Source organism: Geotrypetes seraphini, chromosome 4, assembly GCF_902459505.1.
Source record: "Geotrypetes seraphini chromosome 4, aGeoSer1.1, whole genome shotgun sequence".
NCBI lineage: Eukaryota > Metazoa > Chordata > Amphibia > Gymnophiona > Dermophiidae > Geotrypetes > Geotrypetes seraphini.
Genome location: NC_047087.1, coordinates 119011796 through 119037351, shown reverse-complemented (window position 1 = coordinate 119037351; position 25556 = coordinate 119011796). Strand labels below are relative to the sequence as shown.

The following is a 25556-nucleotide window of genomic DNA, read 5'->3' as shown; positions in this document are numbered from 1 at the left end:
TCCTGATCCTTTTGCATCCGAGTCCTAATGCAAGATGCCAAACAGGCTTTTAAACAAATGGTTACCAGGACTCCGGTATAATGAGGGATTTTATTTTTTATTTTGTGCAAGTTACAGAGCCTAAAAAAAAAGTATATTTTTGTATGATGTATTTGTATAATCTGGTGCTTGCCAGTGTTCATTGTATCTTACAGTTGAGCACATTTGCAGGGAAGGATGAAATACTGATACACAAATCTATTGCACAGGGCTTGTTTAGCTCAGGTTTTTGTACACTGTTAAGTTTTAACTTAGAGGGCTTCCATTTTTATTACAGAAACAGCAAAAGTTGGTATTTTCCAATTTAGATATATTTATACACACTTCCTTGCCTTATTTAATACCACTGCTGAATAGCAATTTATAAATATTATATTATTGCTATGAGCTAGTTGTGCCTTTAGATACTAGGTATTACTATTTGTACTCTTACCATTTAGAGCGCTTACAAAGTAGACTTCTAAAAACATAGCCCCAATGCCTGTAGCTATTTACCTGCCCCCGATATTCTGCCCATGATGGTCAACAGTTTATACCTCTGACAGCTGAGGGCAACATTCTCAGATATTCAAGGCTGGGCAATTCTTGGCACTAGCATTGAATATGTGGGGTCAGCCACTGATCAAGACGTTACGCCAGCACCCACCTAGCTGTGGGCAGTAATATCTGCCTGTTTAGCAGTGTTGACATATGGGTATTGACTGTGACCTGTGCCCACATAAGTGCTGATGTCTCCCTGAATCTGGTCATGGACTGCCCAGACATTAACTGTGCAGTGTAGCAGCGGTCGGAGCCAATACTTAACTGCTCCGCTCAGTTAAGTGCTGCTAAATATCGCTAGCTGGGACAGAGTATGGTTTCTGCCTGCTTAAACTATGCTGAGTATAGAACCCCTTCTCATCCTCTCAGTTTTTAAAATCCATTCTGTTACATCCACTCAGGAGTTCGTATGTATGGTGATCAATCCGTTCCGCAAACTGGACTTGCAGAAGTGTGAATACTCACAGCTTTGAGCACTTCCCCTTTAGAGGCAGAGCATACTGCCCCCTGCCAGTTTTTCTTCTGCAAGTGAACTGTGCAGAGGTGTTCTGATCTGCCTTTCGGACCATCTGTTTCTACTGACCAGCCAGTCCCAGCGCGATTGACTGGCGTCCAAGGCCTCTATAGCCAGATGGATTTGCATGGCCATCTCTTCAGACATTTTGACTGTAGTAAACGGCCACCAAGTCACTCTTGAGGCGCATTACACCAGGGGCGTCGTCACTTCACGGGTGGAGTCTTCCCGCAGAGATTTGTAGAGCAGCTACTTGGTCTCTTCTGCATACTTTTTCCAGATTCTACAGAGTAGATGTGGTGGCTCAAGAGGATGCAGCCTTTGGGTCCTCGATCTTGCGAGCAGACTCGTCTATTCCACCCTAGATATTGCTTTAGTACGTCACCAATATGTATGGACTCCTGAGCTAATGTAACAGAATGAAAGACTAGGTTCTTACCTGGACAGTGGTGTAGTGAGGGCAGGAAGCGTCAGGGTAGTGGCGCCCCCACACGCCAACCCCCGCTCCTTCCTCACAAACCTCCCCCCCTACTCCTTTTGCATTCCAACGCTACACTCACACCCTCTCTTCCCAACCCCATACCTCTTTAAACCTTCAGCCTGCTGCTCGCGCTGGCTTTCCCTCTGATGTCACTTCCTGGCCCCGTGACCTGGAAGTGATTTCAGAGGGAGCCAGGTTGATGCAAGCAACAGGCTAGAATAGTTGTTCACGCTGGTGAAGATTTTTAAGAGGTATGGGCCTGGGGAAGGAAGGGCACGTAAGTGGCATGGGGGGGGGCAGAGAGATGCCGGTGCCCCTACCAAGACAGCATCCAGGGCAGTCTGCCCCCCCCTTACTACGCCACTGTACCTGGATAATCTTCTGTTAATCCACTCAGAAGTCCATACAGCCCACCCTCAGTATATACTGTTTTGCCTGGTTGTCTGTCTTGGATATTTCTAGATTCCAGGCCTAGAGCCCTTCTCCTGTCAGTCAGATGGCTGTATGTGAAGAAATCATTTATATGGACATGTAATCTTCAGCCTTTGACTTCCTTATTGCTAATGCTAATTGTACACAGCAGGTTGGTTCTTTTTAAGGTGGTTTTGTTTTCAGACACATTAAAGATTAAGTTCAGGTATTTCCTGTTCATTGTTGTTCTAATTCTTGTTTTTAAGTTACAGAGCAGAACAGAATTTTATATTGAATGCAGGAAAGTTCCTCATGCCCCTCCCTCTTAGTCTTCTGTTCCAGTGGTGTTCAATTGTTTTGGGATATAACTGGCAGGGGGCAGTATGCTCCTCCTCTATGGGGGAGGTGCTCAAAGATGAAGTATTCACACTATTTCCAGTTTGCAGGAATGGATTGATCACCATAACTACGGACTCCTGAGTGGAATAACAGAAAGAAGATCAGGTAAGAACCTAATCTTCCATTAGTACACATTTAAATAGAAAGTTATGCATGGCTTGTTACAGTTGCAAAATTGGCCAGACTTGTGAAAAGCATTTTGGGCATATTTTTACCTACAAACATACCCATGTTGAGCCAGAAATGTTCTAGGGTGGTGGATGGAATTGACTTGTGTGTGTTTAAATTTATTTAAAGGTTCAAGCATGCTAAATAAGTGTAAATACATGTGTAGAGTTGATTGGGTAATTTTTGAAAGAGAAAGTATGCACCTACTTTTCCTTCTGAAAATTAGTTTAACTTTTATGTGTAAACTTGCTGCACAACTTAGGGGGTCTCTTTATGTGGGTACACTCCAAATCCACACCTAGTCTGCTTCTTCCAGGCAGAGCTCCAGAAACAGTGGGAACCTCTGAGCACTGAAATCTCCAAAATTCAGACTAAAAACCTGAAAATAAAAAAAATTTTGAGCAGATCAGAAAGACACCTTCCAGCTTGCATGCAGAAGAAGGAGAAACTGAAGGGGGCAGCACAGTACACCGAATAAGGAGGAGTTGAAAACTGTGATGATACCTTCTGCACAGCTTGTGGGTTCAGATTGAATACCCATCTGGCCAAAATGATACAACTATTGCACTAGAAAAAAGGTTTAGACCACTTCCTAAAAGAAACGTTCATAATTCCATTATTAAGATGGACTTGAGAAAATCTACTGCTTATTTCTAGGATAAGTAGCATAAAACTTTTATTCCTTTTGGGATCTTGACAATTAGACCTGGATTGATCACTGTTGGAAACAGGATACTAGGCGTGATGGACCTTTGGTCTGTCCCAGTATGGCAAGGATTATATTCTTATAAACCCACTAGTTTTTTAGCCCGTTACATTAACGGGTGCTAGAATAGATGTGTAGACTTGGGCATTTCTCTCTCCCTGCCCCCTTTCTTTCTTTATGTCTGTCTCTTCCCCCCCCCCCCCCCCCGTCCAGTAGGAACCCTTCCCTGCTCCCCCTGTCCAGCAGTAGCCCAAATCCCTTCCTTTTACCTCACCCCTGTGCAACGGCAGCATTTCTCTTTACCCCCCCTCCCTTCCCTGGTCTTCCTTCTCCCTCATTCCCTCTGTCTCCCCAAAAAGGTGCTAATGAAGCATTCCCCCCGTGGTCTCACACAGCTATCCACAGCATTTCTTATTCCCCCCCCCCCTGGGTCTCACACAGCTGTCGGCAGCGCAGCATTCACAATTCGCTGGTCCTGCTTGCTTCGGTCCTTCTTCGCTGCTGGTTTCCACCTACTTTCTGTTTCCACGAAAGCAGGACCCAGCAGCGAGGAAGGCCTGAAGCACGCAGGAGCAGCAAGTTGAAGCCTCCCTCCCTGTCCTATCTTCCTTCAATGCCGCCCTAGCCAGGAAACGACTTCAGCCATGCACTGGGGGCTCTAACACTGTGCTTGCCGGTTTCGCTTCTCCTCCCTCCCCCCATCTCTGGTTTCAGAGGAACAGGGTCGGGAAGCCGGCAAGCACAGCATAGTCAGAAGTCAGCTGGCGTTGGAGATCAGGATATCAGCTGAGGCAGGCACTGCGCATGCGCGGGCATGGCACCACAGATCACGGTTCCATTAACTTTGAAGTGCGCATGCGCGCTAAGGGAATTATTATAGCGGATTGAAAGCAATGGAAGTAAAACCTGGATGTTTCAATCCATCCTCCTTTTTCTGGAGCCATATGAAAACCCTAGTTTACACCAGTCTAGAGCAGTATTTCTCAACTAGGTCCTGGAGTACCCCCCTTGCCAGTCAGGTTTTTAGGATATCCACAATGAATATGCATGAAAGAAATTTGCATATAATGGAGGCAGTGCATGTAAATCCCAAGTTTATGCATATTCATTGTGGATATCCGGAAAATCTGTGACTGGCAAGGGCTACTCTGGGACCGAGTTGAGAAACACTGATCTAGTAAAGGGTTCTCAACCCAGTCCTCAAAGCACAATTAGATGGTCAGGTTTTCAGGATACCCATAATAAATAGGCATGAAATAAATCTACATATGCTGCCTCCATTCTATGCATATCTATCTCATGCACGTTCATTGTGGGTGTCCTGAAAGCCTGCCTGGCTGAGTTTGTCCCAAGGACTGGGTTAAGAACCCCTAGTCTGGAGTAGAGAGCTGCGCGGGGGTCAGAAATCCCACAAGTCCCCACCAGAATCCTGCCTGTCCCCATTTGTCCCTGCCAAAATTCTGCCCGTCCCTGCAAGGAATCCCCTCCGTTCCCCCCTTAACAAGCAGCAATTAGTTCAGACAGATTTTAGTTTTAAGTTTTATAGAAAATTCAAAACAAAATCGGACATCTGCCAGAATAGGCATAAAACCAATACCCCTTCCTCTCCCCTGTCGGGTGGGGTTTGCAAATCAACAAAATGCTATCCCAAAGAAGCAGATTTAAGGCAGAATTTAATGAAAAGAAAGAAGTTGCCCAGTGCAGCAATTCTGTTCCCCCCTCCGCCTTTTTTTTAAAGTTACATATTTAATGTTGGTACCTGCTGGACTGAAACAGTTTAATACAGGGTAGCCTGGCTCCAGAGTTGCACAGTTATGCTGCCCAGTCTCTCCCACATTCCTCTGCCCAGCCACAGTGAGTGGGGGAGGTCTCACACCAAGAGCTCTGCACATGCACCAATGTGGGATAAAGAGCTGGAGCTTGATGGCCAATCAGGAGCACTTCTACAAGGAAGTGCTCATGCTTGGCTCTAAACCTTCAGCTCTGTCTCCCTGTTTGGTGGATGTACAGAGCTCTTGGTGGGCATGGCAATCAGCAACCAGTGCGCTGAGGGATCGAGGGAACATTGGAACAAACATAGGCCGGCATTTCCATGGGAATCCCGGAGAACCAGAGTCCATCCTCGTGGGAGTCCCATAGACCTTGGGGGGAGGGGGTGGATCCCGGTTCCCGTGCAGACCTCTAGAGTGGAGGCACAAAGAAGCAGTTGATTTTATAAAGTAGGTGTGTCTTTGGGCTTCTGACATAAGCATTGTTTTATAAAGTCAAGTCCATTAAGATTAATTTTGCATAAATAAATGTGGAACTTCCTGCTAAAATTTAGTGCATCTAGATGACTGGAGTTCTTTCTGGTTCCTGTTCTGAACCAGGGTTAACCTTCCATTTCTCCTTTAGTGCCTTGCAAAAACTGATTCCCAATTATCTCATGCCTTTAAGGGATGCTTTTATATGTATGTTATTTGAGCACTAGTGCATTGTTGGCTATTGTTCAGCTTCCTGTGTTTACTGCTTCCATTCTCATGACTGCTGAGTAATTAGAAATAAAAAGAGCCAGAGGGACCGGTGCTTGTTCTATTATTGTAACCTCTATTTCCCTAATCTGTGCTCCTTCCTTTCTAAACATACTTTGTAGAGGCTATCTACCAATAAATCTTTCTGAATAAACACAAGCAAAGATATACACTGATGTCTTCTAACAATAAAGTTATTATAATTTATAAATTATTTCCATTGCTTTGATTTTTACCCTGCCTCACATATCAGTTCTCACTGCCTGTCAACACTAAGGGACAAAGGATGCATTTCTTTATGAGAAGGAAGAGGCTGGAAAAAGCTTTGGTGTAGGATGGTTGCCTTGACACTTTCATGCCCTTCCTTTTGGCTCTGATATCTAGAAAGCCCTTCCCCTACAGGACAGTATACCCACAAATTTTTAAAACTCTTACTATAGCCCCATCCTCCCCCCCCCCCCCCCATCTTCAGCTGGAAACTTAGGAAAAGGGGCTTAAATCTCAGGACCATTTATACACTCAGATAGTACGTCTGATTTATCATGGATGTGTTTTAAAATGCCCTCCACTTGTTCTACCAGTACCAATTACTTGTTTGCCAAAATACTGAGCTATGTTAAAGTGAAACTTGACTTGGCAAAAAGGGAGCTTTGCATGAAGACTATTGTGAGATACCTTGAAACATGCAAAAAAAAATCCAAATTCCTGATGTTCTGTACTGTTTTTCATGTAAATGCATTTTTATGAGCTCTGTAAAAGTATACTTTGTAGTAGTCAACTTTAGTGGAGAAGTATTTGTAGATTTCTCAATGAGCTACTGTGATGCAAATCAACACATTAATGAAGGTTTTTGTGAAAATGAGCACTGGAGAAGAGTGGTGTGGTGTAATGGTTAGAGCTCCAGCCTCAGCATCCTGCAGTTGTGGGTTTAAACCCTAGCACTACTCCTTGTGCCCCTGGGCAAGTCACCTAATCCTCCACTGCCCCAGGTACATGAGACAGACTGTAAGCCCACTAGGACAGATAGGGAAAATGCTTGAGTACCTGATTTGTAACCTGTTCTGAGCTCCTTTGGGAGGATGGGCTAAAAAAATGAATCTACTATAATAAAATGCTAAGCGCATATGCGCACTTTTACCGCCGTGTTCCCTGATCTCTGATCTGTAGTGCTGTGGTGTGCTAAGGGTCTGGCTCACAGATTGGCGGACGCAGAGATAAGTACACAGTATTATAAATAAGTAAATAAAAAGAGAATGGCACATAGCACTTTAAACGCACATTGAAATATATTTAAAATTATTTATGCTTCAAATATTTACGAATGCGGAATAGCCAATGATGAAGGTTACCACGTAATTCTCCCCGCAGGCGCAAACGGTAAAGCGGTGGAGTGGTGGGACTGAGGCTTCCACATAACAGTTATTGAAGAATTTTTAAGAGGTTTTGAATATCTAGTCCTTGTTTGGTGGTATACTACTTCATTATTTGGACTGATATATAAGTTAAGATACCATAGCCATTTATTGATGTGCTTGACAGTTTCAATGTGGAGCATAATTACAAATAACATCCACTTTTCTCTCTGAAGCCTGTCCTCGGGAAGTAAAAACCTGGATGGTCTAGTGTTTCATAATTCCCTCCAGTCCCAAGGCAGAGCATAAATGCTTTAAAGAACTCTTCCCATTCTAGGAAGCCCCTGTCCCAAATATGAAAAAAATTCCAAGTATTGATCTTGCCCCCTGGGGCATGGCTCACCTTATTTGGCAGTTTGATGATCTCCCCCATACTAGTACTGTGAGTGCATCACAACACAAGGGGACAGGCATCATCATTTTAGGGCCTCTTTTACAAAGCTGCGGTAGTGGCACTAAGGAAGAGGATCTTGGAAGCGGTAGCTCTCTCTTTAATAAATTCCCCTGATGCAGCGTTATTGCGAAACAGGGCCTGTTGGGAATTCTAAGCTTGTCTCCCTTGAGCTATGAAATAAACCAGTCCCGGAAGCATACTTTCAACTGCGAAGATTTTTCCAACACCAGAGGACATATAGCTATTAATAAGATAAGTGTTGGTTTCCTATCTATATAAGAAAAATTTTTTTGAACTGTTACTTATTTAACTATAAAACAGAGTTTTTCTATGACCAAGGATGTGTTTCTCTATGGCAACTGTATTCTTGTCATAGAAGTTTTTCGGGTGTATTCCTGGGAAATACAGATCTTTTCTCCGTACTAATTTAGAAACTTACCTTACAGAAGTCTCTGGGGTTTGGGTTTATTATAAGAATATCTCTTGGTGGATACTAAAACATTACTGCCATGTAAAAGGGCCTTTGAGGAATAAAGGACTTAGTTCATGCCATGTCTCAGTAGTACAAAGCATGCTGCCCCAAGTGTATTTTAGAAGCACTAGCTCCTGGGGTAGGAGTGAGTGAGGATTGCCCCTGTTTCCATCAACTGCTGGGTAGGGCCAACCATCATTGATTTTTATCGGTACAGGGTAGGAGTTTAGTATTTGTGCTCTAGGTTGAGGCTGGGTGAGAGGGCTGCAGTACAGTAGAACACCAGGACTTTGAAATCTGCCCATGGGGAGACTTTTATTTTGGATTCATTTACACCTTGAGTCAGGACTGGAACGGGAGGGTTGCATGGCCCATTGGCCCACCTGTGATTGGAATCCTCCAGGTAAAGTTCAGGGGAAAGACCTCCAAAGCAGGTCTTCAGGGCCCTTTAAATTATACCAATGCTGCATGAAGTAGGCCTTTTTATTTGTAAGATTTTTTTTTTCCCATTCCTGGATGTGAAAATGCAAGAAAAAGTACTAGTGAAACTTAGTTATGGGATGCAGGTAAGCCAAGACCTAATTTTCATGCTGTAGCTAAATTTTGCAAAAATAGTTAATAATTTGTTAACTCTGTTGCGGGTTAGTACATGAGGTCCAAAAACTTGAATGGTTTGTGGTTTGTTAGATCATCACCATCCATCTCATAACTATAAAGTAAATGAGAAGACCATTGTTGTTTGCTAAGTGAGAGAGAGGCTGCTTCCTTGGTAACACTTTTGGAAAAAAAAAAAAAAAAGAGCCATAGGACTGGGAAGAAATTTTCTGCTTTAATTATTCCAGGAGGACTTCATTTATTTCTAGATCTACAGTCATCAACTAAGAGTTTGGGCTGTACCAGACCAGTAGGAAATATGATAAAAGAATAACAGGAGCAAAAGGTTCACAGCACTTTTCCTGTTTTTATTTCCCTTAATTTCAAGGGCTGATACACAAGCTGCCCACATTATCAAGAACCAAGTTAAAAGAAACTCGGACAACAGTAACATATTAAAAAAAACCTCAGGTTTTCTGTGTAGCTGTTTCTGTGACTTGCTGGGGCCTGACGAAGGAAGTATTAAGTCCTGAAAAAGAGTCAAGAAATGTATTATAGTAGTCCAAACAAATCACCTTTATATGTTTTTGTTTGTTGGTCTTTATTTCCATGGTATGCAGCTTCATCAACCCTTCAAAAATGGCTCTGAATCTGTGCAAGTGCTTTTGTGTAGCTAGCATACCATCCTGGTTTGCAGGTGAGCACAGTTTGAAAGTTGTGCAGTGACTAGCAATATTCAGAAAAATAAATAAAATGACCTATACAAAATTAAGACTTTCTTCTCTGTACCATGATCTATTGCTGGAAGTCTAAATGAAATCTTGTCTAATGGCACAGTAAACATGGGATATGTCCTTGGTTCTTTTTAGCCCACATATGTAATATGGAGTGGAATTCTCACTGGCTGTACAAGATATGTGACCAGGCTGGCTTGGACATGAAAGGGGACCTCTTCATATTCACTATGGTCCTGTACCCCAGTGATACTGTATCTTCTCCGGACACCATCATCTCTCAAAATGATGTGGTAGTGCTATATCCTAAAATCAGGAAGTATTTCAGCAACTTTCTTACGGAGCTGCTCCCTTCTTTCCTCCTTCTCTTTTTCTTCTTTCATAAGTTTTGGAAATCTCCTCCATGCTCTAAACCCAGCCAGCACCAGTTTCCTTTAAGAACAGAGAGGAAATAACACATATTTTTATCATTGCCAAGAACAGTAAATCTCAGCACCATTCTCTCTTCCCTCACTGTAAGACAGAGGAAAAATAACACAGTTCCAGCCCTTAATAAAACTGATTAGAAAATACATGTACTTAAAGCAGGTGTTCTCTGAGGATAGCACAATAGGAGTCTTTACAGATAGAGGGCAGATGGGTAATGGCATCTCATGATACCTGCATGGAAATGAGAGCATTCAAATTTATTTGCACTTGTTCCTGCCTATTGTTATCACTCGGGACCACATTAATCTATTACAAGGAGAGGGCACTAATGGGAACACATGTCCAAGATTTACCCAACAGAAATGTGGCCGCCTTACTCTAACAAGTGGCCCTAGAAGAGCTGTTCAGATGCTTTGAATGGGGGCTAGGAACAGCACAATAACTGTTTATACAGGGCAACAAAACAGGTAATGCCAGCCTTGGATACAGGAGAAGGGATAGGAAGAGAAGAAATATTGTCTTTATGCTGCCACTGAAGGCCTGGACTACTTGAGGGTGCATTTCATGCTGCTTGTCCCAGATGCCAAACTATCCATTTTCACTATGGTGAATTAGGTTACAAGAAGGTGCTTACCTATGGTAATGATCTGCAGCAAAGCGCTGTTTCTCTGATGATGCAATTTTTTCCTCATTCACAAGACTGAGCCAGGCTAAGAAAGTCTTCTTCTTCAGAGAGGCCTTAAAAAAACAGTTTGCTTGTTCCTCCAGAACAAATAAGCAATCCTTGTACTAGGGAGAGAAAGAATGAGAACACTAAGTGTGTATCATATGGATTCAGTGTGTACAGTATGCATGGATAACAAAGGTTTTGCTAGAGTAAACTCTTCAAATAGAGTGTGGAACTCAGTATGAATTCACGTATATTGCAACATTCTCTATGTATAAAGGTTAGAACTTTTCTTTCTGATTTATCTGAAAGATAAGATATTTTAAAGTACCTGAGAGAATAAAGAACAAGCATGGGAATTTATATTGTACAAGGGTTGAGGTACTAGAGTCTTGAACCCATGTAAATCTAAATTTGATGTGAATAAGGCACAAAATTTGCAACAGATTACTTGGCCACGCAAGTGTCAGGGATTGACAACTGCTTTGATACGATTCAGGTTATTATAGAGGAAGACAGGTGATAACACTCGAAGAAGCTAGTAAAGAAGTTAGGAAAGCAAAGATACAAATGGAAGAAAAACAGCCAATAAAATAAAATTGGGAGCAAGGCAATTTTTAGATATGTAAGTGAAAGGAGAAAGTGCAGAGGAGGCATTGTGAGGCTGAAGGGGCGTAATATGTAGAAGCTAATAATGATAAAGCAGTAAATAAGTATTTCTGTTCTGTGTTTACAGATGAAGAGCCAGGAGTAGGACCACAAAAGACAAAAGATAATAGGGAAGGATGTGTAGTAGACCTTGACCAATTTTCAGACTGTGTTCTTGAGGAGCTTGCTAAACCAAGGGTAGACAAAGCAATGGGGGGGCCAAATGGAACATATCCGAGAGTACTGGATGAACGGAGGGGTTCTGGTGGCTCTGCTGTGGCCTTTCCAATGCATCTTTTGAATCTGGATTGGTCTCAGAGGACTGGTGAAGGGTGGATGTGGTTCCTCTCCACAAAAGCAGAAGGAGGGGTTTGGGAACTATAGGTCAGTTAGTTTGATCTCTGTGGCACATAAATTAATATAAATGCTTTTAAAACAGATGTTAGTGAGGTTTCTGAAATCAAATGGATTGAGGCAGCACAGTTTTAGTAAAGGTAAGTCTTGTCAGATGAATCTGATTAATTTCTTTGAGTGGGTGACCAAACAATTTGATTTAAGGCAAGTGCTAGATCTGGTGTACTTAGATTTTCACAAAGCCTTTTTCATGGTTCCGCATAGGCGATTGATAAATAGGCTGAGTGCCCTTTGTATGGGTCCTAAAGTGATGAGTGGGTTAGAAATTGGTTACATGGACAGAGGAGCTCAAATTGAGGAAAAGGATGTTGTTACCAGTGGTATGTCACATAGATTGATCCTTGTCTGGCTTTTTTAATATTCAGGCATTTTGGATATCAATCTGGGATCAAGTCAACATATTGATGGAGAGTCATGTGGCATTATCCTATGACACAGTGGTTTTTGGAATGTGTATGAGGGCCAAATGCCAAATATCTGCAGCAAACAATAAATTATTGATGATTCTTACTGGTGTGGGAATTCAGCAAATAACAACTAATTGGAAAGACTGTTCTAGACTGAATTGTAGTTTCTGGTGGAACTCAGTTTGTCATATGTACAAGATGGAAAGATTTCTTGCAGTACAAAGGGGGTATTTTAAAAGGTTTCAAGAGGTGTGGAGGCCATTAATTGATTATTATAATGATTAAGATTTATTCTTTTTCCTTAGAAGATAATTTATAAAAATGGGGTGGGGTGGGGGGGATAGGATAATTTAGTTAGCTAGCGGTATATTTCAACTGATTAATGGATATAAGAAACATGGTATATAGGTATGAATAGAAAAGGAAAGAGGGTAAATTTATTGGAAATATGTTGTTATGAAATATAAGGGGATATATGTACTATGATGAGATATATATTGTTGTGCATTACTTTATATAATAAAATGAATAAAGAGTTTGAGGAAGAAAGGGTGGGGGGAGGGACAGATTTAATGTAAGATTAATTGTATTATGAAAGAGGGATGTATAAGTATGTATAAGTTTGGACGAAATATTTTGTTGATATGGGAAGGGATGGGAGGTGGATGGGGGGTATTAAAACATGTATAATAATATTGTTTAAGAATGTCAAGTGAGTTATGTGAATTAATTGTAATAATATTGTACACTTGTTGAAAGAAATAAAAAGGAATAAAGATTAAAAAAAAAAAAAAAAAATGATTTTCATAAGTGATATTACAGAAAGGCTTTCTGCTAAAGTTTGCCTCTTTGTGGATGATCCAAACTCTGTAATAGGGTAGACACCACTGATGGTGTGAATAGCATAAGGAGAGATCTAGCAAATTGGCAGCTAAGATTAAATGCTAACAAATGTAAGGTCATACATTTGGGCTGTATAAACATAAGAGCAATACATATAATATAGGGATGGCGGTACTTCTGTTCATGAAGGAAGAGTGGGACTGATATAATCTTAAGGTGGCCAAACAGGCAAAAAAGGTAATTGCCAAAGCCAGAAGAATGCTTGGGTGCATTAGGAGAGGAATGGCTAACAGGAAAAAGGTGATAATGCCTCTGTTTGAGTCTCTGATGCGGCCACATTTAGAGTGCTGTGTACAGTTCTGGAAAATGCAACTTCATAAAGAAATAAACAGGATGGAATCAGTCTAGAAAATGGCTACTAAAATGATCATTAGTCTCCGTCATAAAGAGTATGGGGATGGACTTTTAGACCTCAATATACATACTTTATAGACGAAAGGTGGGAGTGGGGAGATATGATAGAGACATTTAAATTTCTCCATGGCATAGATGCACAGAAGGTGAGTCTTTTTCAACTGACAGGGCACAGGATGAAGTTAAAAGGAGATAGATTCAGAAGTCTAATCTAATCTTTGATTTATATACCGCGTCATCTCCCAACAGTGCTCAACTCGGTTTACAAGTAATGAAAGACCAGAAAAATAAGAACAAGGGCGTAAGAGGAAAAAATGTTGTAAAGCTATCAGTTTGTCGAATCTTTAGGTATATTGTTCAGGTATTGTGTAAATAATAAAGTTTTTAGGACTTTACGAAATTGTTGTAACTGACCTATCGATCTGACAGAGTCAGGATGCCAGTTCCAAGTTTCTACCAGGTTATACGCAAAAGATTGACTCAGCTTCCCGGCCAATTTAATTCCTTTAAAGGAAGGAAACAGTAGTTTATATTTCGGTGTAGGGAGATCTAACGGTATTCCAATATAAAGGGACTAGAGGACTGAATATTCTGTAAAGAAGCTTAAAAGTGACACATGCAATCTAAAACAAAAATATTCCTTTATGGAAAGGATGGTCAGTGCATAAAATGGCCTTCCAGTAGAAGTGGTGGAGATGAAGACTTTTTATGAATTCAAGAAAGCACGGGACAAACATTTTGGATCTCTTAGGGAGAGGAAAAAATAGTAGATAGTATGAATGAACAGACTGAATAAGGCCCATATGACCTTTATCTGCATTTTCTATGTTTCCATCCACATAAATTTTAAATATTTTAATTTATTCCTTACACTGAAACAGTTAGTTCCTTTGCCCTTCCCCTACCTCACCTTCACCCAGTTTTGGAAGCATCTCTGAAGTAGCAGGTGGGAAAAGAAGTCTTCAGCACGTTTTCTTCTCTCACTCAGGCTTTCCTGTACCTGCTGTAGCCAGGCCAGCAGGCACCTCCTCTTCAGTACAGAGGAATGATGCTCGTCTGCAGTCTGAGCAACACCGAAATTTTGAGGAAAATAAGAGCCATAGTAAGTCTTTCCCATGATCTCACAAGATGACAATCAGTCTAGGCTGGCATTCTGAAGGTCTACTCCCTTTCCATTCTGTACGTTAACTGCTCTTACTAAAGCTACCAATTTTACTTTTCTTCCAGATGTAAAGGGAAACAAACCTGTCTGTAAAATAGCCAGGATTCAGAAGCTGCTGTGTGCTAATGACAGAACACAGTTGCTTTTGTTGCATAGGACAACTACAGTAGAGGAGCTGCATGCAGAAAAATATAGTAAGCTTTTGCAATATTATACATAACAAATTCCATGTTGTTGCTAATCATCAATTGAAATAATGTAGCAAAAGTACAAAACACTAACATGTCTAAATGGTTTCAAAAGCACACACTTTGGGCTCCTTTTACTAAGGTGCGCTAGGGCTTTCTGTTTAAATTTTTTTATTAATTTTTAAAAGTTAACAAAAATACAGTACGGTATTTACCTAAACAGCATTATTCATACATGCATTTATAATCAATCAAAATCCCCATAGCATGATAACCCTCCCCTACCCCACCCAACCAATATCTTGCAAGAGAATAAAACCATGACATAAATATCTCTCTCCCACCCTCCCTCCCCCTGGGTGTGTGTGCAATATACCAACAGGATCAAAGGGGAGGGGGGGGAAACAAAAACAACACATCCTTAAAAGATATCAAAGGGCCCCAGATTATATCTGCATTCATTTTTTCAAATCTATAAGTTAAGCACAAACTTGCCCACCAAAAATTAAAGTTAAGGTGATCCCAGTTCTTCCAGTTACACCATTGGCGCGCTAGACCTTAACGCCAGAATTGAGCTGGCGTTAGTTCTAGGAGCGTAGCGCGCAGTAATTTCCTTCCTGCGTGCACTAAAAACGCTAGCGCATCTTAGTAAAAGGAGCCCTTTGTTTTTGACCAGGATTACCAACACAGGAGAAGCAAATCCAACCTCAAAGCAAAGAGAGCACAATCAGCAGAGTAGAGCCAAATCCACTGGTAGGTGCCAAGAAAATTTAAAAAAATAGCTCTAAGTCTAATAGATGTTGGCACTGTCATCTTGAGGCTGGCACATTAGATCATCTTTTATTCTATTGTCCATTTATATTGATGTTTTGGAAATCGATATGGACCCAAATAAATAGGTTGTTAGAAAATCCAGTGGCCTTGACATATGATACTATTTTATTTGGCGTATCTTCTTCAAAAAACAATAAGGGGTTCATAATCGAAAGAGAAAAACGTCCAAAAACTGGCCTAAGTCAGCACTTGGACGAACATTTCTCAAAAATGTTCAAGTGCCGATAATAAAAACGGGTTTTGGACGTATTTCTAAACGACCTAGGCCTTCATAGTGCCGCTCAACGTCCAAAGCTAAATGGGGCGTTTCGGGAGGCGTGTCGAGGGTGGGAGTTGGGCGGGACGTGGGCCGGCTTAGACTTAGTCATACAGCATGTAAAACCGAAAGTTTTACAACAGAGCTTATATGGAACTTGGACGTTGTGACTTAGGCCATGTAAAACATGGTCTAAGTCTCAAAAACCCACCTAAACTTACCAGATAAGCACTTCAAACACATAACACAGACCCCCACACACTACCCCAGTGATCACCAACCCCACCACCCCCATAAAAATTTTATTCACACCTTTAAAATTCACCCTCCAGACCATCATCACCTGGCCGCCTGGCATAGGAAAGCCTAGTCGTCCAGCACAGAAGCAGCTTAAGTCACCTTGGGAGTGGGTTAGGGACCCATAGAGAGGAGGACCCATGCCCATAAGCCCCTGTAATCACTGCATTGATACTTAAACATGTGCACTCCCCTATACACCCCCAAAACTCTTTTTTACTGGCATATAAGTGGCTCCTGAAGCCATAAGGTCTATTGGGGTGGTAGATAAGTGGGTCTAGGGGATTCTGGAGGTGGTTTGGGGGGCTCACCATGACCTATAAGGGAGCTTATAGGGAGGAGAAGCCATGGCACCCTTTTTGTGAAGTTCACAGCAGTGCCCTGTAAGGTACCCCACTATTTAGGTGGCATGTCTGGGAGTTCAATCCATCATTTTGCAGACCCCTCCCACGTCCAACATGGCTTGTTCTAGGCGTTTTGGACTTGGACGGAAAGTTGGATGGAAATGTGGTATAAAGATGATTTAGCGGCTTGGACCCACTTATCTACCACCCCAATAGCCCTTATGGTTGCAGGAGCCACTTATATGCCAGTACAAAAGGGTTTTGGGGGTGTATAGGGGAGTGCACATGTTTAAGTATCAATGCAGTGATTACAGGGGCTTATGGGCATGGGTCCTCCTCTCCATGGGTCCCTAAACCACCCCCAAGACGGCTTAAGCCGCCTCTGTGTTGGACGACTAGGCTTTCCTATGCCAGGCGGCCAGGTGATGATGGTCTGGAGGGTGAATTTTAAAGGTGTGATATATACACCATCAATAATAGAGAGGGGGAAGGGTTCTTATTTTATTGTGTATACTATTAATAATAATGGGAAGGGGGGGTTATGGGTTTATATATATACAATTGTTGTTTCTCTTGATAGATTTACAAGTGATGTTTTCAAAAATATGTATGATTTTAATTTGTACACTTGTTGAAAGATTAATAATGAATAAAGATTTACAAAAAAAAAATAAAGGTGTGATTAATATTTTTATGGGGGGGGGGGGTCGGTGATCACTGGGGTAGTGTGTGGAGGTCTGTTTTATGTGTTTGCAGTGTTTATCTGATGACTTTAGGTGAGTTTTTGTGACTTAAACCATGTTTTACATGGTCTAAGTCACACCATCCAAGTTCCATCGATCCTGGGCTGTATAACTTTCGGTTATACATGCTGTATGACTAAGTCTAAGCCGGCCCACGTCCCGCCCAACTCCCGCCCTCAACACTCCTCCCAAAACGCACCATTTATCTTTGGTCATTCAGCGGCACTATGAAGGCCTAGGTCGTTTAGAAATACATCCAAAACCTGTTTTTATTATTGGCACTTGGACGTATTTGGGAAATGTTCGTCCAAGTGCCGAGTTAGGCCGGTTTTTAGATGTTTTTCTCTTTCGATTATGAGCCTCATGGGGCTCTTTTTACTAAGGTGCGCTAGCGTTTTTATCGCATGCAGGATTTTAGCACGCACTAAACCCACGCTACGCTTCTAGAAATAACGCCAACTCAATGCTGGCGTTAAGGTCTAGTGCATGCGGCAATTTAGAGCGCACTATTCCGCGCGTTAAGGCCCTAACACACCTTTGTAAAAGGAGCCCATGGTTTGGGCATGACTTGGGCAAGTTTATGACTTGGATGTTTTTCTGTAATAATTATTTTAGAATATATCCACGGCACAATTTGGACATCTGAGGCTAGACCTATTTTAACAATGAATAAATGCTAAAAAGGTGCCCCAAGTGATCAGATGTAAGCATGACCCCCCCACACACTCTCCCAATGGCCATTGATCCCCTCTCACCCCCTAAAGATGTGAATGAAACAGAAAATAACTGCCTTTATGACACTTTCAGATATAATGCTAGTCCTAGCAGAGTGGGAAGCAGGTTCCTGGATTATCCTGGTGGGCGGTATAGTGAACCATAGAGATGGGAACTCAGGCCCATACACTACTCTAACTACTACACATATAGTGGAATTTGCGAGCCTTCCAAACCCCATCCTAATCTCACTGTACCCACATATAGGTGTCACCTTCAGGCATAAGGGCTATTGGTATGGTGTACAGTTGGGTACAGTGGATTTTGGAGGGCTCACCATAAAATATAAGGGGGCTATGGTGAGATGTATACCTGGGACTTTTTATATGAGGTTTACTGAGATACCCCACTGCTATGCTGGGATGTCGGTGTAGTCAGTCTACTAAGCATGCTGACCCTTCCTATACCCCAATGGCTTGCTCTGTGCATTTTTATTTTGGATGTATTTTTTTTCAAAAATGGTTCAAAAAGACAGGCACGCTGAGCACAAACACATCCATTTTTGAAAAACCAAGATAGACATTTTGTAGTTTTGAAAATGGGCATGTTTGGTACTGGATTTCTGTGTGTGTTTTGCAAAATGTTTAAATTCGGATTTAGACATCATATCGAAAATGCCTCTCATATTGTCTTCGTTAGAAAAACATACAGGGACTCATATGTGAATACTAGTCAGTAAATTGAATGAAATAATAAATAGAAGACTGACTATGTAAATACTATGTACCAGTGGGAAGAGAGCAAATGACTCCTAAAAACGCTCAGAGAAGTGAAACTCTGAAGGGGAGGTGGATACCTTCCCTTGGGGCAAGAGTTTACCGTCCAGTCATTGCATTTTACTTTACAGAACTTCACTTTCTAGCCACTGGTAAAATTGTGAACAGTTTAAATAATTTATAAATTGACAAAAAATTGTTCAAAAAATTATACAAAAAGACTCTTGCTCATTGGAAACTATACACTTATCTGTGCAAGCTTTTTAAAGTTTTGTGGTTGTACAGGCTCTTAGGGGTCTTAGGGGGTTAGAGACCCCTAAGAGCCTGTACAACCACAAAACTTTAAAAAGCTTGCACAGATAAGTGTATAGTTTCCAATGAGCAAGAGTCTTTTTGTATAATTTTTTGAACAATTTTTTGTCAATTTATAAATTATTTAAACTGTTCACAATTTTACCAGTGGCTAGAAAGTGAAGTTCTGTAAAGTAAAATGCAATGACTGGACGGTAAACTCTTGCCCCAAGGGAAGGTATCCACCTCCCCTTCAGAGTTTCACTTCTCTGAGCGTTTTTAGGAGTCATTTGCTCTCTTCCCACTGGTACATAGTATTCTCATATTGTCTTGGCAGCTGCAAACAGATTTATCTCCACTCTGTCTTGTATTCTTTTTTGAAAAGGAGATATTTTCTGTTACTTTTTATCTTTTTATGTTGTACTATTAATACGGCTTTCTACAAAGCAGTAAAAGCTGAGGTGTGCTAATATACTGTAGAAATGTAGGGGGAAGCCTGGAATGTTACTATCGCATGATAGGCAGTGTGCCTTGTTATGCCAACTAATTCCTTGGGCAGGTTACATGGTACATGACCAAAGGTATATAATTTAACTTCCAAATAAGTGATATGATATAGTCAATTAGCACAGTTACTTACCATAACAGTTGTTATCCAGGGACAGCAGGCAGATATTCCCACACATGGGTGACGTCACCAACGGAGCCCCGCAGCGGACAGCCTCGAAAGCAAACTTGCTTGAAGATCTCGAGCTTTCGAGTGCTGCATCGCGCATGTGCGCGTGCCTTCCCACCCGAACTAGGGGGCGCATCTCCTGTGAGGATCCTCAGTTCAGATACCAAGCCAAGAAGCCAACCAGGGGAGGTGGGAGGGTTGTGGGAATATCTGCCTGCTGTCCCTGGATAACAACTGTTACGGTAAGTAACTGTGCTTTATCCCAGGACAAGCAGGCAGCATATTCCCACACATGGGTGACCTCCAAGCTAAGTGAAAAGGGAGGAGGAAAGTTGGCAATTTACGAAAAAAGATTTTGCAAAACAGACTGGCCAAAATGGTCATCCCTCCTGGATAAAGTATCCAGACAGTAATGAGAGGTGAAAGTATGAACCGAGGACCAAGTGGCAGCCTTGCAAATTTCCTCAATAGGTGTTGATCTGAGGAAAGCAACAGATGCCGCCATAGCTCTAACTGTGGCCTGTTACTCGACCCTGCAGAGAAAGACCAGCCTGAGCATAGCAGAAAGAAATGCAAGCAGCCATCCAGTTGGAGATGGTACGCTTCGAGACAGGACGTCCCAACCTATTTGGATCAAAAGAGATGAAAAGTTGAGGAGATGTTCTGTGAGGTTGAGTACGTTGAAGGTAAAACGCCAACGCACGTTTACAGTTCAAAGTATGCAGGGATGCCTCACCTGGGTGAGAATGCGGCTTAGGAAAAAATACCGGTAGAACAATAGATTGATTGATATGAAAATCTGACACTACTTTAGGTAAGAATTTTGGATGTGTACGGAGAACCACCTTGTCATGGTGAAAAACCGTGAAAGGTGGGACCGAGACCAAAGCTTGCAACTCACTGACTCTACAAGCAGAAGTGAGGGCAATCAAGAATACAGCTTTCCAAGTAAGATATTTAAAATGAGCCAAGTCAATAGGTTCAAATGGAGGTTTCATCAGTTGAGCCAGAACAACATTAAGATCCCATACAACAGGAGGCGGTTTGACAGGTGGATGGAGATTAAAAAGGCCCTTCATAAAGCGAGCAACCAGAGGATGTGCAGAGAGAGGTTTCCCATCCAGAGGTTGATGAAAAGCAGCAATCGCACTAAGATGAACTCTAATAGATGTGGATTGGAGGCCTGATTGGGATAAATGAAGCAAATAGTCCAGAACTGAAGCCAAAGAGGAAGACCTCGGCTGAAGACGACGACTGGAACACCAAGTCGAGAATCTGGTCCACTTCTGCCCCTAACATTGACGAGTTGACGGCTTCCTGGAAGCCAGAAAAACATCTTGAACAGACTGAGAGAATTGAGAAGGATCTGTTATGCAGAAAGGAACCATGCCGTCAAGTGAAGAGACTGCAGGTTGGGATGAAGTAAAGACCCCTGACTCTGAGTGAGCAGAGAAGGAAAAACTGGTAGAAGAAGTGGTTCCCTGATGCTGAGTTGAAGAAGAAGAGAGAACCAAGGTTGTAAGGCCAACCAAGGTGCTATGAGAATCATCGTGGCATGGTCCGACTTCAGTTTGACAAGAGTTTTGAGAATCAGAGGGAATGGAGGGAAGGTATAAAGAAACTGACTCCTCCAGTCCAGAAGAAAAGCATCCGCCTCGAGACGAAGAGGCGAGAAAATGCGGGAACAAAACAGAGGTAGTTTGAAGTTGTTGGGTGACGCAAAGAGGTCCACCCGAGGAGTTCCCCATCGAGCAAATACTTGACGAAGTGTGGGGGAGTTGAGCATCCATTCGTGAGGTTGAAGCAGATGACTCAATTTGTCTGCAAGACAATTCTGTTGACCCTGAATATAGACAGCGCGAAGGAGGATGTTGTGAGAAATCGCCCAATGCCACAACCTCAGAGCTTCCTGACAAAGGGAGTGGGATCCCGTTCCGCCCTGATTGTTGACATAATACATCGCTACTTGATTGTCCGTCCGAACCAGGACTACTTGGTCGTGAAGGAGGTGAAGAAAAGCTTTGAGAGCAAGAAAAATCGCTCTGAGTTCCAACAGATTGATGTGACATCGACGATCTGTGATTGTCCACAACCCTTGAGTACGGAGACCATCTACGTGGGCTCCCCAGGCGTATTCGGATGAATCTGTTGTGAGCACTTTCTGATGAGGAAGATGGTGAAACTGCAAACCTCTGGAAAGACTGGAAGAGAGCATCCACCAGCGAAGAGACTCCTTCAATAAAAGAGTCACCGCTATAGGACGCGAAGGCAGATCTAGGGCCTGTTGCCACTGAGACGCCAGGGTCCATTGAGGAATGTGAAGGTGGAGCCTTGCAAAGGGAGTCACATGAACCGTAGACGCCATATACCCGAGGAGGACCATCATTTGGCGAGCCGTAAGAGTCGACAGGGAAGCTACTCGATGACAAAGTCGTAAGAGAGTGTCTTGACGATTGAGGGGGAGGAAAGCTCTCATGTGAACAGAGTCCAACACGGCGCCAATAAATTGGATCGCTTGAGTTGGAGCCAACTGAGATTTTGGAAAGTTGATATGGAACCCCAGACTTTGAAGAAAAGAAATAGTCTGAAGGGTCGCTTGAGTAACCCCTGGAAGAGAAGGGGTTTTGATAAGCCAATCGTCGAGGTAAGGAAAAACCTGGAGACCCTGAGCACGGAGGGCTGCAGCCACCACGACTAGACACTTGGTGAAGACCCTGGGAGAGGTCGCCAAGCCAAACGGAAGAACCCTGTATTGAAGATGAAGGTTCCCTACCTTGAACCGGAGATATTTGCGAAAATTCGGATGGACAGGAATGTGAGTATAAGCCTCTTTGAGGTCTAGTGAGCACATCCAATCTCCCTGATCCATGAGGGAGTACAAGACTGGAAGAGAGAGCATGCAAAATTTCTCTTTGACTAGAAATTTGTTGAGAGCTCAGAGATCCAGAATGGGTCACAAATCCCCCGTCTTCTTGGGAACCAGGAAGTATCTGGAGTAAAACCCCAGATTGTGCTCGGAAGGAGGAATCTCCTCCACCGCTCGAAGGCGAAGAAGTGCCTGAGCCTCCTGAAGAAGAAGGGGGAGTTGCGAGAAACTGGAAAGACACTCTTTTGGAGGGTGATCTGGAGGCACCTGAAGCAGGCGCAGAGAGTATCCCTCGCGGATGACTGTGAGAACCCAGAGGTCCGATGTAATGGTTTCCCAGACAGATGTAAAAAGGGAAAGACGACCTCCGATGGGTAGGGAGGAGTTTGGATGCAAGGAGGTTGGAATGCTCACCACTGGACAGTCAAAAAGACGGAGCGTGTTTGGTTGGAGCAGGCGCCTGGGACTTCTGAGGACGTTGTTGCTGGGGCCTTCTAGGCAGAGGCCTAGAGAAAGCTGGCGTGGATTTCATAGGATAGCGATGAGCAGGAGGCTTGTAAGCTCTAGTCGCAGAGGGTTTCGGCTTAGGGCGAAGAAGAGAGGCAAAGGAGCGTTCATGCTCGGAGAGCCGTTTTGTAGCCGCCTCGATCGAGTCATCAAAAAGTTCAGAACCTTGGCACGGCAGGTTTGCTAAATGATCCTGTAAGTTGGGATCCATGTCCACAATTCTGAGCCAGGCGAGACGGCGCATGGCCACTGCAAACGCCGAGACCCTAGAAGAAAGCTCAAATGCATCATAAGATGCCTGCAACATGAAGAGACGCAATTGAGAGAGAGATTGGATAATTTGTTTGTATTCAGAAAGGCGTTCTCTGGGCCAGTCTGGGCAAAAGGATGACAACTGCTTCAAAAAGTAATTAAAATAAGAAGTAAAGACATAGTTGTAATTCAAAATTCGGTTAGTCATCATCGAATTTTGATATAGTCTGCGCCCAAACTTGTCCATAGTGCGACCTTCACGCCCCGGGGGGACTGTTGCAGACACCTTAGAAGGATGAGCCTTCTTTAGAGACGATTCCACCACTAAAGACTGATGAGAAAGTTGTGATTTCTCGAACCCTTTGCAGGGAACAGTGCGATACCGAGACTCCAGCTTCGACGGGATCGCCGTCACAGAATAAGGGGTTTCCATATTCCGCAGGAAAGTCTGCTTCAGCACCGGTGTCATGGGCAGACGCAAAGTCTCCTTAGGAGGATGGGAAAGCTCCATATCCGCCAAATATTCCGGTGTGCATTTGGAATCAGAATGCAAGTCGATGTTGAGAGCCTGCCCCATGTCGAAAACAAACTTCGCAAAAGAAGAAGACTTCGAAGTGGAGGCTTCCTCAGGGGAGGCAGAACGAGAACGAGGCGCCACTGAAAATGACGGAGAAGCCTCGCATGAATATTGAGAGACTGGCTCTGAGTCGAGACGCAAAGTGATGGAGAATGCTCCACTGCCAGTCAAAGGTGGAGTGGTGGAATTCTTCCGCTTAAGACTCCGAGACGGAGAAGTGTGCGGAGTGCGAGGTTTAGAAAGAGGAGACAGATCCCGAGGTAAAAGTCTTGAAGGAGGAGTCCTCGACCTCGAATGCCTCGATGAAACAGAGGAGGCAACAGTACTCTGAGAACGAGGCACATGCTTCGAAGGGAGATCCGAAGGCCTCGAGCTCTTCGAGGGAGGGATCTTCGAAGACTTGGACCGATGCTTCGATCGAGGTAAAGACATCTTAGAAGCTCGTTCCGGAGAAGAGTCCGACGAGGAGACCCGAGTCCGAGACCTGTGGCGAGGAGACGGCCGACGAGACACATGCTGCTGCTCAGGCTGGACTTGCGAAGACAGGGTCGAGGCCGGGACCAACTGAGCCACTATCGAGGAAATTTGCGTAGTCAAAATCGACTTAAGCATATACTCAAACATGGGGACAGAGACCAAAGGACTCGGAGTCCCAGGTGGTCTCGTGCGTTCCATTGAGGGAGACCTCAAATGAGAGTATTCCCTGGACTTGGAAGCACGCTTCGAGGATGTTCGAGAAGATGGAGTCGAACCTGGAGCCCCAGGCTGCGTGGAAGTAGACTCCGTCGGCTTCTTAGGAATGGTACCTGAAAAGGAAGCAGGAGACTTACCCCCCCAGTCCAGGCTTCGAGGACGCCGCCGAGGCCTTCGAGGCCGAGGACCCGGAGGTCTTCGAGGCCGAGGCCTATAGAGGAGGCGATGTTGAGGTTTTGGCACTTGAGGATTGTCCCGAAGTCGAGGGTTTAGCAGATGCCGAGGCCGAGGCCACAGCTTTGTCAGGCTCTATTCGAGGGAAAAGCTCGAAGAACCTGTCGCAGCGGCGCTTAAAGGCACGAGGTTGAAGAGTGAGGCAGCGAAGACAATCTTCTGGGCGATGAGTCGTCCCCAAACAAAGCATACACCGACTATGGGGGTCGGTGATGGAGATAGTTCTGCCGCACTGATAACACCTTTTGAACCCGGTGACAGGCCGGGACATAGATAGGACAAAGTCCGTGTCGAGAATGAGGGAGAGAGGCCTAGGCCTCACTCTCCCAACCTGACGGCAAAGAAAAGACAACAAGGAATTTTTTTTTTTTTTTTTTGAAATAAAAGACGAAATAAAGTAGAAACACAGCGACCGAAAAGAAATAACACTACTCAGCCGCAGTGAAGAGAAGGCACAACGCTACGGAGACCGAGTCGACAAGTTTCTCAGCTCCGCGGAAAACGTTGAACTGAGGATCCTCACAGGAGATGCGCCCCCTAGTTCGGGTGGGAAGGCACGCGCGCATGCGCGATGCAGCACTCGAAAGCTCGAGATCTTCAAGCAAGTTTGCTTTCGAGGCTGTCCGCTGCGGGGCTCCGTCGGTGACGTCACCCATGTGTGGGAATATGCTGCCTGCTTGTCCTGGGATAAAGCATGCCTTAATTTCAGAAAATTAATTTCTGAGGTAATGAAAGAAAGATAAGAAGTACATTTTTATTAACTAATAGCAAATGATACCAAAGATTTATATTTGCTAATGGTGTTCACATGCAGTGTTAGTAAAGGACTCCCATTATAAATTAGTATTGAGAATATTTACTTCTAAAATGAGAGGAGTTTGGCATCTCATTTGCTCTTTCTCCCTATCCTTTTCCCTCTTTGTGCTCTTTCTTTTTCATGAGGTTCATCC

At 43.3% G+C, this 25556-nt stretch overlaps 1 protein-coding gene across 2 annotated transcripts in view; it reads right to left on the bottom strand.

Annotated features, from left to right (window-relative positions):
- Positions 1-8911: 8911 nt before the first annotated feature.
- CCDC191 (coiled-coil domain containing 191) overlaps positions 8912-25556 on the bottom strand; it is a 139920-nt gene continuing 123275 nt past the window's right edge. The window contains exons 15-17 of one of the 2 annotated variants that reach the window (XM_033942416.1): positions 14107-14259; positions 10438-10592; positions 8912-9806 (exon numbers count right to left, since the gene is read on the bottom strand). In XM_033942416.1, the coding sequence (XP_033798307.1) occupies positions 9674-9806; positions 10438-10592; positions 14107-14259 (441 nt within the window). In that variant the 3' untranslated portion in view covers positions 8912-9673. The remainder of the gene's footprint in view (positions 9807-10437; positions 10593-14106; positions 14260-25556) is intronic. The other variant, XM_033942417.1, reaches the window with a different exon arrangement.